Source organism: Ptychodera flava, chromosome 14 (genome assembly GCF_041260155.1).
Source record: "Ptychodera flava strain L36383 chromosome 14, AS_Pfla_20210202, whole genome shotgun sequence".
In the NCBI taxonomy this organism is placed as follows: Eukaryota; Metazoa; Hemichordata; class Enteropneusta; family Ptychoderidae; genus Ptychodera; species Ptychodera flava.
This window is the reverse complement of record NC_091941.1, coordinates 26,013,708-26,028,094: the sequence shown is the minus strand read 5'-3', so window position 1 is coordinate 26,028,094 and position 14,387 is coordinate 26,013,708. Positions and strand designations below refer to the sequence as shown.

Here is a 14,387-nt window from a genome sequence, read left to right as displayed (position 1 = left end):
GGTAGTTTTACAGAGGAAACAACTCACAGTACAGGTCATACCAATATATGCCATTCAAACTATATCTGGGACTGTAGGTTTGTCATCAAAGCAGTCTCACAGATTTTAAAGATTCTAGCAAAAATATTACATGTAAATTCCTATTCACAATGAGTCATTAGTGGTATTTATGCATGAGTGCACCATGTATGTTACCATTTATGAACAGAAAGAGGAGTGAAAATTTGTGCGATAAGAAATTTTTCCCTTCCAGAAACTACAGCCAAAATAATTTCAGTTTATTTGCAATATGGTACAGAGTGCTATTGCACGCACGCAAATATTTGGTCGTACATTATACTGAAATGTCACATTGTGTAAATATAAAGTGCAAGTCCGTAAATTTTTCTGTTCATTGGACGTCAACCTTGGCAACATGCTTCAGTAATGTTCTATCACATGTACACAGAGCAGTTCAATATTGGACTCAGAGGCTGGGAGATCAGTTTGCCTGTGAATAATGCTAAAAACAAAATCAGAAAGGTAATTTCACGATGTCAGATACACAATCAAACATTTGCACTGTCAAAATAAATGTAATTTTATGACATCACCATACACTTTCAATAACCATGTCCAAATCAGTCACTGGAAAAGCAGTTCAGTCATTCAACTAAGCTGGTTCCTGCAATTAACGTACTGCAAGACAACCTCGGTTGCATATTATCAATGTCTATTCCCTGGATGCCCACGAGAAGTCCTCAACCCAAAATTATAACGAAGGGCAAGTGATTACTACAACGCTTTTTGAATAATACATGACAGTGCTGGGGGATACAGCTGGTAGCTAGAGTCCCTGGCTTTCAAACGTCTGTGAATAGTATCTATGATTCTATGTATACAAACAAAATTGTAATATGAGCATATTACTGTAGACAGCATAAAGATGATAGAAAAAGAAGATAGATACACAGTCTTGGAGAATAAAATGTAATTATATTTTGCCTTCTACGTGTGTGACTAAATGTTGCATCAATCGGAACAGTCACTGCAGCCTGGTCTGTTACAAATGCAAGACAAAGTGAACAAGATGTGGCCTTAACCCTTTCTAAATCAAGACAATTATCTTTAAATTGATACATGAATTTTGCCCGCAGTCTGCATCAGTATGCTGTGAACTCTGCCATATGGAGAAAGGTCAACACAGATTAATTAAAGAGGACATACTCACGGATACCCCTAGGAGGAATCTGATAAGTGAAATCACCACAAACTACATGCACCTTGTGTTCAAGTAATATTTTTTTTCACATTTTGATGAAATTGTTTCTCATACTGTCTGGTAACAGGATGTCTTTGATATTGTCTGGTACATGAAGATCGAATATTCCCATTTCCAGTTTTGAAACCTTTGGATTGAATGAAATACTATTACTTCCTTCTTTCTCTTGTATAGTATGTATACACGTACATGTAATTTGGTCTGCTGGCTAGAGACAGCCTCAAGGTATCCCCATCTCTCATGAAAAAAATGCTTTCATTTCTCTATAAACAGCTGTATAGACATGTACTTTGAGATACTACACTCCATGTAAAATATGATACACACGTTCTATTATTAATAGTCACATCTTGTCAGAATTTGATGAGCAAATGAATTTTTCAAGGAAAATGTGAAGCTTCGTCTGGAAAGTACAGCCAGCAGCTGCAATGGCCAGGTGTTCAGCCATGGGGTTGGCAGGAAGTGACAGGGTAGCACCATAACCAATGATAGTGCAGAGGGAACACATTACATTCACCAATTATAAAGGTCAGGTCTTCCTTTCCCCTGCCCTTTTCTAAAACACATATTTTTTTTTCCCAGGAGTTTTACTATTTAAAGGACCAGTAATGCTAACTTTTGATTATTTTTTCACTATTTTTATTTTTTGATGTCAATCATAATTTCTTGTTCTACTTCCCAAAGTACCCTGATTGATATACTCAGTACTTGTGTAAACTGCGTTGTTATTGTTGACAAGTGAATTCTGGGTCCTGACTAGAAGTCAAATGTAAACAAAAGTGCATTTTACACGTATAGACGATACATGCACATGTGTGTTGACAAGCAAAGTAGTGGGTGTTTCAACACTCTTTTGGGCGTAGAATAAGATTTTGCAATTGACTCACAAAATAAATATGAAAAAAATCATCAAAAGTAAGCTTAACTGGCCCTTTAACAAAGTCACTGACAATGTTAAGTGCTGATGGGAAACAAACCTGCAACAGCAAGTGTGCTAGATACAGGAGCATACAAAGTACAGAAGCTGAATACACTTTTGTACCACTAAATCCACTTTCATACGGCAGCATGGAAATCTGTGGCGTGACTCTCCCATGCACATTGTCAGAAACAGATGAGAAACGTATTTTAAACTGTAGAAGGTTTATTAGTTTCAGCTCAGGTCCTGATAATGCAGAAATCTGTGACAGACAGCCGAGGACAATTGTCAGATGCCATTCGGCAAAAAGGGGGCTCTAATGCAATAATACGAATTATTTCTTTTACACATCCATTTGATTCAAAGAAGGTATTTCTAGAAAATACCAGTAGTTCAGTATTTAATAGAACAATTACTTTTTCCAAACTAAAACAATTTTTTGATTTTCAATTACAAGGTCATAATGCAGACACTATGAAATGGCTGAGGAAAAAAAATTTACGCGCAAACCTAACCTAAATCAGTGTTTTCCTGAGCTTGAGAAAACAGAGGGGCGACCAACATTGTAATTTGCATATTCTTTTGTTGTGAAAATGCATTCTTTCGCACAGTTATGAACTTATATAAATAGATTGCTCCAAAAACAGAGGGGTGGCCCACCATTAAAAATCCCCTCCGGAAGAACCCTGCTAAATGCATACTTCCAAGCTGAGGAAAACACTGATTTAGGTTTGCACGCAAACCAAATCCTTCAAACTTAATGTCAAAATCCGGTAAATACACTGCTGCGATTTTGATCAATTTCAAAAGAGCAGGCCTAGCTGTTGACAAAATACAACACAAAACATGTAGGTTCTTTTGCCTCATCAATGCTTGACATGCTCTCTATGCATACCACAAGACCCACAATATTTTATCATACCATAACATGCACATGTAATGCATGTCCATATACATGGCACACAGATCCATATTACACTAATACTGCTATATAGATGCGGATGTTACCAATGCAAGCGTTGATGATACATGTAGTTAATATGAGGCACATAATATGTACATATATGCATAACCTATATTTAAACTTCATCGAATTACAAGAAGTGGCAGGGAGCCACCGCAGGCATACTTGTACTACACAGATGCACAGATAACAGTTCACCCTGCCCTCAGAAAAAGAAAATATCACCTACGCGTTAATATTATCTACAAGAATGCGCCTACTGTACAGTGTATCAACTAAATTTCAAGGCCATACATGAGGCTGAGAGCATAGTAAGTAAATTTGTTGAGGTACATGTAGTGTACATTTCTGACAAGATATCTAGTAGGTCTTCTTTTTATTCAAAACTAATGGTAGAAATGGCAAATATGAAATGTGACAATAAATATCCCACATACACGTGACTCATCTGACAAGTGAAAATGAACTGTACAACAGAAGCATATGGACTGGCATGATCTCATGTGATGAGTGTGGACTTTCTCCTCCATATGTACACGTAAGCTTCCACAATATGGGAAAAAAAATTAAATAATTGGTACTGTACATCAATCAGCAGATGGCTGGGATGGGATGAAAGCAATTTTTTCTACTCCAGAATAAAAATGACGAGCAGTATTACCCGGTAACTATTCTACAGATTCAGTAAGCCAAAAAGATCATGTGATGAAAGTGCAAACAAACCCACATGTAAAATGTGTATGGAAATACACTAATTTCTTACATGCGCTTGTGCACATGGTTTGCTTGTATGATGGTCTGTTCAAATTCAGCTTTAACCAATTGCATGCATTGATACTCGGTAAAGGACAAGAAGCAATACACAGTTACATGTACATTACCAAGCATATTTTACAGTGATACCTTGATGAAAGCATACCATTGAGGGAATTTTACAGATTCAGCTACTGACACGCAGGATGGGCTACAACTCTGACAAAGTAATCAAAAGGACTCCCACTTAGCTACATTATACAAGTGTGCACCAAATCAAGTGACAAGGATTCTGTAAACGCCTGAGATCAGAAATAGTTTTTAGTTACAATTACTTCTTCCTGGACCGTCGAATACCATGGATATTGTTTCCTACAAATTGTATTATTTGTACTGATCCACACTTGTGGAGGCAGAGTGACCATGTTATCCATTTCATATGTGTACTCCCCTGGTGCTACAAGAGTACAATAGATACTCATAACACCTCAGGTATCACAATGACTCTGACCCAAGTTACACTCACAAGGACGCCTATGGCATAAGTTTCAACACACATCTACAAAGTTCCAGAGATACCAGACTGTAATGATAGCCAGAGTGTTGAGTGACCGGGAATTTCTCTGACCCTGTCTCCAGGTTATATTTCTGCTCTTGGACATGATATACCGGTACAAGTAATATAAAGAAAGAGAAGATCAAATAATTTTTTTCAGTTATGTTTGAGAATTACAGAAATTCGGTGAGATGTACTCATGTCCATTCAATCATTGGTGTCCCAATCATCATCGTAGTGACCAATTTTCATCATCATCATCTATCATACATGTATCATATCAATATCAATATCATATCATATCGTATCATATCAGCAGCAGAACGCAGCAGCGGTAGCATCACCAGCTACAGTTGCACATCAAAACAGGCCAGTGGAGCATTGCTCCTTCAAGTCACAAGTGTCACATTAACGGTGCCCGGAGAGACCGATAACAGACTGTAGCTGTTCGAGGGGAACATCTTTGCTTCATCTGCATGTACTTCTACCTACCACATGCATATTGTAAACTCTGTGATTCAATGACCCACGGCGAAAATCAAAATCAAAATCTTTGTTATTGTCATTGTAATCAGTGATTACATTAATTTTTGGTACATCTTCATATCATCTTTGCAAAAGCCGCACCATCATTACCCTGTGTTTATTTTTAAATGACTAATAACAGTGTATCTGGACAGATGACTTCTACTGCATATGACCCTGTTTGACACGTAAAATATAAATATCTGTTCATTTAGACATAGGTATTTTTTTCATCATATCCCTGGGGGAAAACTACTGCATATCTGCTGGTGAATAGCCATGATTTTTACAAACCATAGGCATGAATCAGAGATTTTCTGTGCTACTCTTGCAGAAACCTGGGTGTAATTTGATGTAGAACGAGTTCATAATTTGCACTGGAAGAATCGGCTTTACAGTGAGTGACACTGACTTTGACCCTAACATACATGTAGATTTGCTGGTTTGTATTGTCACTCAGCATTGGGAACTACATGGTTGTCAAACTCCAAGAACATTTCTCTCACCAATATGATTCTTTTCTCATACTAGTAAGAGCCGCCCCCCCTCCCCTCCACCAATCACAAGTAGCAATTATTGGTTTACGACTCTTAGTTGTAGACAGCGATTAAAGAGTATCAGTTACACTGTCATCTGACGAACCCATTAACTAAAATAAATTGATGGGGGAGACTGAACAAATGTCAACATAACATTTCTGGGTCATCCAAGGACAACCTGTCTGAATCACAGACTCATTTATATTTTCACAGACACTGAAAGTGCGTCATCGTATCACTCAGACGCTATATTCTTCATGACACCATCTCAATCCCATCCCAATAAAACCTGGCCATTTCAAAATCACACAAAATTTGATCAAATTTAGCAATTCAGGGTTTTTTTCTCGGAATCTCATTTTGCCTTGCAAACCATCCCTGGAAATTACGACTTTCAGTTTCAGTGGGCAATACGATTCCCTGGCCATCATTCCTGTCAGGCCTTATCTAGTTCACAGAAATAATCATAAATTTATCTCATTAATGTCACAGGCAGGCCCACCAGTGCACAAATCATTTACTTTTTTCTAATAATAACTTTCCTACCCTTGCACTACCTTGAATTTCTTGTGATCACATTAAATTTTACATTTACATTGTACCATTTTACATAATCTGGCTCTTTGCAAGGACGAGGTTAAACATAGTTTTTTTGTACACCCAAATAAATGAAAAGTCAATAGCACTGACGTACATGACCAGCAGTGCAGTACATATTTTTGGCAATTTGAGATGATCAATTGGCCAAAACAATGCACTTGAGTGAGCAGATGGTGAATATCATCCATGTACTCCATCATTACTCCGCTGTATTGTGCCATGTACTCAGGTACATAGTGTGATGAATGACACGCATCACACAGTAGAAAGTGTACAGTGAACACACACAGTAGAAAACCCATACAATATACCACGCACCAAGGTCTGTGTTTGACAGGGCTTGCAATTATCAGCATCAGCTTATTCCCAATGAAAGCAGGAGATGGGTTCAAGTTATGGTAATCTATAAATCCGTACACTTTGCTGTGGATGACAGCTCCCTTTCATACAAACAAAACATAGCTCTTTGGCAGTAAATACTTGGTCACCAAAATGACCAAAAACTTATAGTATGTCTTCAGCCTGGTTCCAAAATATAACATGTAGACAGTCTGATATGATACAACATGTATATGTATATTCACATGAAGGTTAAATCTGTATCACCTTTTGTAATTAACTGGCAAGGTTTCATAACTTTGAACTTGTTACATTGTTGCAAAAATTATTAACCATACAAAACAAGACAATGCTGGCATTACTTTTACTTTATCACATTTTTCATTAGACAATAAATGAACCTGAAATGAAGACATCAACACGAAGGTGCAGATTTTTTTCTTACAAGATTTGTCACTTCAACAATGTTCTTTGAAAAGTACAAGCTGAAGCCATTCATTCATGGACAAACATTTAGGTTACCTGTACTGATCATTATTTAGTTGTTTTGCAGAGTCAAAGCAGTGACAAATACTGTACCAAAGGTCACAGCCTGACCAGACATGACCTCTGACCTCACCATGACACAGAATGTCCTACAAGTATCCAGTTATCTTGTGTGAATTTCAATCATTATCGACCAAAATATTTTGGGATACAGAATTTTGAAAATGGCACGCACTTAAAAGCAACAATACTTTGATCCTAAGATCTGGCATACTGCCCAGCAGGGTAACAGATTTTCAACTCTAATCTGACATGTTTATGTGATGCTAGACTGTTATACATGCGTGCTACCACAGGATACACCATATCAATAAATCTACAATCCCTCTTTTAATTAATCTACGAGCATGGAATGGATGTTAGACCATACATGTATTGATGCACACTCTGAGCAAGCACTGTTATGTGATATGCATTATAATAACGATTTTTAAAGAGGGGGTTAAGCTTATTTTGAATAAAATTGGTAAAAAATCAAATAAGATAGCATGGAAAATTGTCCATGGCAAAAAATTTATGATTTAGAGCTAACATGGTGCAGGAGGAGGGGTATTTTATTGCTTTGCATACTGCACTGACTTTTGTTACAGTGTATGAACAAGAGGGGTCAATGTTAGGCAATTGATTCCTAAGTTTGTTTCCCGAAACATGTATGTATATTTTTACCTGTACATATATGTGTTGGTGGGTGTGCCTGAGTGTGTACAATATACAGGTACACATATGCACGGCATCTGTTTTGTGTTCCACAATAAAAGTACATGGTTTACCCGAACAAAAATTTCAAACAAAGCATAATGCAGATGATTTACAGATCCTAAAATATTATTTGGAGGACCAATTCATAACTGGAGCAAGACTGATTATTTTATATTTGTACAGTACATTTGCATGCTGCAAGTACTGTATAGGTTACTGAATTTTGAAAGTGAACAGAGCATTGCTCTAGATACTATATAAATGCAGTCTACATTGTGCAATGCATGCTACTGTGAAACTACATGTAATATCACAATGCATGCTACAATGAAATTAATATTTGGTACTGATAATGATCTCATGCAACCATCACAAGAAAAAACAGCATGACTTGAACGCGTTCACTGATGCCACTTTTTACCCTTGCGTAAAATGGACCTTGTAAATTTCCTCTCGTGTATTGGAAAAACATATCAAAGAAATTTTTGGTTTTACATCAACTTGAGTGATTCAACAGTTAACTGCAGAGTGTCATGCAACTGACCACCATATTAAAAGTCAGAGTGCATCGCAACGCAATGGCAGACAATCGTGCACTTCTCTCTTTATTTCTGCATGAAGAGAACGTCAGATCAAAAGGTCAACTGTCACTTGACGATGCACATTGTCCATGCACATGCATGTACAGTATACGTACAGAATAACAAAAGACATGCCCGAGGATCAATCTGCCAATAGCTTGAACAATTGTTCTCCAATTATACTTCATTGGAGTCAGAAACATACCGAATGTGAGCGCGCCGGTGTTCAGATCCTGGCTGAAACGCTATGAAGCAAGAACCAAAAAGAGGAAGCATCTTTCATTCAGATTACTCTTTGTGTTTCCTTTCACTATTATTTTCACTACTACTTCTGCAACTAATACATGACAATTACAAAAGCTATAACATATAGCCACAACAACTGCTGTATGTGCTGGTGTACGTGTGGTAGACAATCAGGAAAAGGAGATTTATACAAATATATCCTTTACGTTTATGAAACGATTACTCCTCATGTTGCTGGTCCAGTCTGTACATGTTTCAAATAATTTTATTCATTTTTTGTTGGTCTCTTGTTATTGTTTTGTCTATTTTTATTTATGTTTATTGCATGTACATTTTAACCTGTATCTCTGATCACATTTTTGTTGATATTGACGCTTAAATAAATTACTATTACTGTTTTTATTAACATTATTATATGGCACCCTGATGAACAATTTAAGCTACAAGGACTATCTGTGTATTGTCTTGAAGTCCTGGTCACCATGGCAACTGCAGCAATCCGGCATTTGTTTATACAACTCACAAGGCACACATTGTGGGGGAAACTGAAAAGGAGTTAGAAGTGAGGGTGATCCCTGGCTGGAAAAGCCATTGAGTGCACACAATTGGCACGAACGGCAGTCGCATCAGTATGAGAGGACGTGAACATCAATGCCGCCTGTCTGCTTTGCAATGGTGTAGCGTTATATCCAATAACCAACCGTCACCTGGTTATCTTCATCATGAGTGCAAAGCAAGAAAAAGCAATGTTGAGACGTGGAATAGTTTTCATCATTGGTGGTACAGGGAAAAGAGGAAGACCTCACTGGTCATCACACTCAAGCTCTTTTCATCACTATTTCCCTCTGTAGAGGCCAGACTTCACAAAGTAAACAATGGGATCGGGTCATACCATCATTGTGAAAGGGTGAAAGGCCAACACACACTTACAATGTAAACATTGTTGAATTTTGGCATTCAAATTCCTGCCTTTGATATTATTGAGACACAGTTTCAGACACCATCACCTGGAAGGCTTATAAAGGATTATTGTTTGTAATGAGCGAATGGCTTTTAATTAAAAAGTATAAGATTAATCTCAGCTGGATCAATTCTTATTTTAATGATATGGATCATAAAGAATTTTCTGACTAAAATTGTTAAATAAAAGCAATCTACAATGTTTACAGACGTTTTTGGAAGATTTTAACCTTCATGTATGCCAGAGGTCAGTTGAAGAAAACTGGACGACATTTTTGATAATTGTTTAAGCAGTGAGTGGCTCATTGATAAACAAATCCTTCTACAAACTCACTGTATCTTTAAATAAAATTTCTTGCGACTCTTCAAGTTCAACACTAACCACAACAATGATAAGCACACAACAGTTGGTTCATTCTTTACTCTGGTGAAATATTTATAATTTCAAGCTATGCACAGTCAAATCCCGGCAGAATTATTGTACTTGTTCACACACCATCAGAAAGTTATTTTGAACAACTTAATTCTGGACAGACAAAACAGGCTTTCAATAGTTTTAAAATATTTTTTTTTTGTAAAGGAAAAAGAAGTCATTATCAGATGTGAAGTAAGCTGAAGCTACAGTTCACCACAGGCATGCTTTCTATTTTTCACAAACCCCATAGCATTGCTACTAACTGGCCTTCCAAATGGTTCTAAGACTTAATCAACAATGTTAAAAAACAAAACAAAATATTTTTTTATCCACAGCTTTTCAGAACAGTTGATTACTAGTAGAACATGTACAATATTATTATAATATATATCCATGTGTGCACTCATCAGCTTATTCTACACAGGGCATCATTGAGTATGTGCGTAACAATGCAATCCCTACTAAGTTTATTGGGTAGGGGAGAGCTTCACAAGGTCAACATTTTGTCAGAGAGGAAACCAGATACAGTAGATCTGAATCACGGCACGTTCAGCCTTGGTGTGCAACAAATATAATACTTCAATCACCCAAGCTTCCCTTTGGCACACAAAGGGAAGCATTCACCTTGAACCCTTAACAACTCTGATAACAAATTCTCTATCTATCAGTTCTTCATGTGTCTTCCAAATATATCTTTTTCTACATGTATTGCCTATTGGGTATGAATCAATTTTAAGGTACACTGTATAACACTGCCATGTCTTTAGCTGATATCTATGTAAATAAACGTGGTTTGAAAAATATCTGAACAGAAAAAGAAATTCAATGAATCTAAGTGTCTACTGTACATAACTATAGCCATTGCATTCTATGGCAAACAATTGTAAATCTGAATGTTATTAACTGTTACAATAAAAATCCTCAAGGTGATGGTAAGTTGTACCTGTACTCATGTAAAAATATCTCTGCAGGCACATATATGCATTTAGTACAAACAGATATAAGGTTCAGCTCATATATATATATATATATATATATATATATATATATATATATATATATATATATATATATATATATATATATATATATAATAATTGTATTCTAGTTGCAGCGTTCACATGACAAAGAAAGGTTCAAAGAACCATGGACACTAAATCAAAACCAACAGTCCTACAAACATGGAAAAAGGTTCTGTTCAGCTGATATCTCCACAAACTCTGGTCATTGTCAATAGTCCACAACTGACACAGACTCATTCCTGTGACAAGGCCATATCTGTAAACCATGAACTTCTACAGAAGAGTAGTTTCATTGATTTGATAACTCTGACTCAAGGGCATTTGCTCATGCATTTGTAGTGTGAATATGATGTGCCAATCAAACAGTTCATGGGACTACTGTTGATGCACATTGTGTACTCTACGTGCACATGTGACAAGCTTCTTTATTCTTGCTTTCCAATGCATTAAGACTCGTCCAAAATGTATCACATACAACAGATTAACAAATAACATCTTGTGCATAAAAAACCCTGCTCTTCTATAATTGTAAAAGTACTGATCACACACAACATTTAACAAAACTGTATTAATCCCTAAATAATAATAATAATATCTTGAAGAAAACTGGAAAATTCTAACATGTCCTTATTAGGAGATAAAATGGTAATTCAGCAGTCATGGGATTCTACAGGTAAACCTCACAGTGATTTCACCACTCTGTCACCTTTTGTACTCAAGATGATACAGCTTTAATCAGCACAGCTCATGCTAACCAGATACAAATGCTGCATGCTTATGAGCGGCACGATAAAATATCTAAAATGTTAGAAACATCAAATACCTCCTGCATTAGAAAATATTGACATGTCTCATTTGAGACAAACGCAAATGTTCATTACGTGTCATTACAGAGGTGCCGACTCCATATTTCTATTCCTCTCCCAGAGACGCATCGGCCATTCACAGGCAACACATGCCCCACCCCCTAATCCACACATCATTACAGACATTGTAAAGCTGCCCGAAACTTTTGGTTTGGACACCAAATATTCGCAAAGACAAGCCAAGTACGGCTTCTGTAACGTTCATGGTTTCTTAATCGTGAACGGCGTTACGAGTTACCTGTGTTTTTCAGATTAGCATTGAGACGGCATCTCGGTTTATCATGTAACCGTCCATGTTCGTTTGTTCTTGTTTACCTATGACGTAAATGATAATTGGGCACAACTACCATGATATGCAGATATTATGCCTAATTCTCCGGAGGAAAGTAATTTATGGGAAACGTAACGTACTTCCGAAATTAGCAAGGTACACCCAACCAACGTTAATAGTTACGCGGCAAAGGGGAATGAAGGCAACAATTGTCGAATCGGACGAGTTATACTCCCCCTCAGGCACATCGCATTGTGAGAGATCGCTGGGTCGACGAGCACCTGTGAATCTGTGCGTCAGTGACGCATTCACTGACTTACTTGACTCAATACAGATGAGAGTTTGCAAAGCTACCAAGCGCAGTAACTTCATAATAAAGCAAAGCTGGATTGTTTGTATATGGCGTGTCACAAACAGTACTGTGCTGCATGCCGGAGTGTGCGCTGGGGCACACGTTTTGAAACTCACCGAGGATGACACGAAGATGTTTCAGCCTGGTGAATGGGTCTTTCTTTGGATCCAATACTTTCTGAGATGATTTCTTGACATCGCCATGCTGCTTCTTGCTGAACATTTCAAATTTAGGCTGTTGGAGACAAAATACAGGGTGCGTTCAGGACAAGCAATGCAGACATCATTCATAAACAAGCCGCCATTACTTTCTTCTCAAAGATTTCAAAATGGCGACCTAATTCTGGACGCATGCGCATACGATTCTCGCAATGCACGAGAAAATATCACCACAACTTTTTATCTTGATTAGAAAGCACATCTATGTTAAATTAGCACAGCTAGACTACAACACTATTTTAAAAGGTTTTAAATTTGTATATTTATAAGGACAGCACGAAAACAGATTTGAAGTTTCCTCTGCCATAGATTACGAGATACGCGAGACTTCAATCTCACACTCGTGATGGTCACCTGACTTTTGACCTACCTTTCGGACAGACCCACGAACCGACTGAGCGAAGTCCCCAGCATCACGTAAACCCCGCTGAACAATGTGGCTAAAGGCAGTCATCTTCGCAGCTTTCGGCGTCATTGCCGTTGCCTCCATGTCTATCCAAAAGACCGTCACCTATAAAGATTGCGGTGAGTACTCGTCTACGCAAGATATATACATCGTCACACAGAACACCCGCATCGACAGCCATGCGTGCGTCCACCACACAAGTTCCTGATTCAATGTACCGTACCAAACACAGTGTAACGGCGTGTCGTAAATGATTCACAGGTTGTGGAGAGCAAAAGAGATGTTAACGACTGATACCCACGTCGGAGAATAGTCTCATTTACAAGTTGACATCGTAAGTTTAGGGTAGCATTCCAAAAGTCCGTTATTTGGCCCCATTTCGCTTCACGTTGATTCACAGGGTCTGCTTTCGTAGGTGGGGGCTCGTTCAATAGTTACAGTAAAGGGCGTGTTGATGGCGAAAATTCATGCGATGGCGCTATATGAGTCACAGTCATAAATACTATCGTCACAGCAAGCGTGTCAAAAGATTTTCAAATATGATTTGGCTCTATTTTTCGCTCTGATTACCGTAATTGTTGCACAAATTTAGTGGAGAAAATATATTAAGAAAAAATAACGTTTTCGTCAAATTTACTTTCAATGACAATTGAGTTAATCCATGTATCAAACAAAATGGCATTGAGAAATAGATTCCAAAAGGCCACAGATAGAGTCAATATACTGTATTCAATGCCACTTCGCTGGGTAGTGTAGACACTGCTGTACAAATAATTCTTTGTACAATACATAGCAATTTTGAGAACATGTTGTTACACCATACATATAGATCCTCGAGAAAGTTTTTCTCGAGGGTCTATGGTTACAGCAAGTTTTGTTTTGAGTAAAATGTTAGAAACTGCAACATCATACTGCAGCGTTAACTGCATCTTTGTTCGACTTTTAAAACTGTCAACAGAGACTTGTAAATGGGACTTGTCATATATCTGATTATAGTTCCATCGGCATTGCACCTGACACGAATCCTCCCATTTAATTAGAGCTGTTATTCAATATTTTACTCCAAAAACTTCAGATATCATCCAATTTCACCACAGAAAATAATAGAAAAGTTTCCATTTTGCCTATGGCTTATGTCCATCAATATACTGATTTGTTCATAATTCTTTTTCTTGTTTCTTGTTTTTTGGGGGTTTTTTTAGGGGGGTCAGTTGTGGTGAAATGATTGATGCCTGCCAAATGGTTAGCATTAAAATCTTGTTTCTAGTCCTGTGGATAAGATAGTAAACTCAGTAGGCCGTCCCATGGAAGGCTAAGAATTGTATATACCTTGCATTCTGTACAGTGGT

The 14,387-nt window shown here is 37.4% G+C and overlaps 1 protein-coding gene across 6 annotated transcripts in view; it reads right to left on the bottom strand.

Annotated features, from left to right (window-relative positions):
* Positions 1-13,470, bottom strand: part of LOC139149922 (ral GTPase-activating protein subunit alpha-1-like) — a 126,251-nt gene extending 112,781 nt beyond the window's left edge. For 3 of the 6 annotated variants that reach the window (XM_070721972.1, XM_070721974.1, XM_070721973.1), the window contains exons 1-2: positions 13,003-13,248; positions 12,531-12,648 (exon numbers count right to left, since the gene is read on the bottom strand). In XM_070721972.1, coding sequence (XP_070578073.1) covers positions 12,531-12,648; positions 13,003-13,122 — 238 coding nt within the window. In that variant the 5' untranslated portion in view covers positions 13,123-13,248. Of the gene's footprint in view, positions 1-12,530; positions 12,649-13,002 lie in introns of all 6 variants that reach the window. The other 3 variants (XM_070721977.1, XM_070721975.1, XM_070721976.1) reach the window with 3 other exon arrangements.
* Between the last annotated feature and the right edge of the window lie 917 nt (positions 13,471-14,387).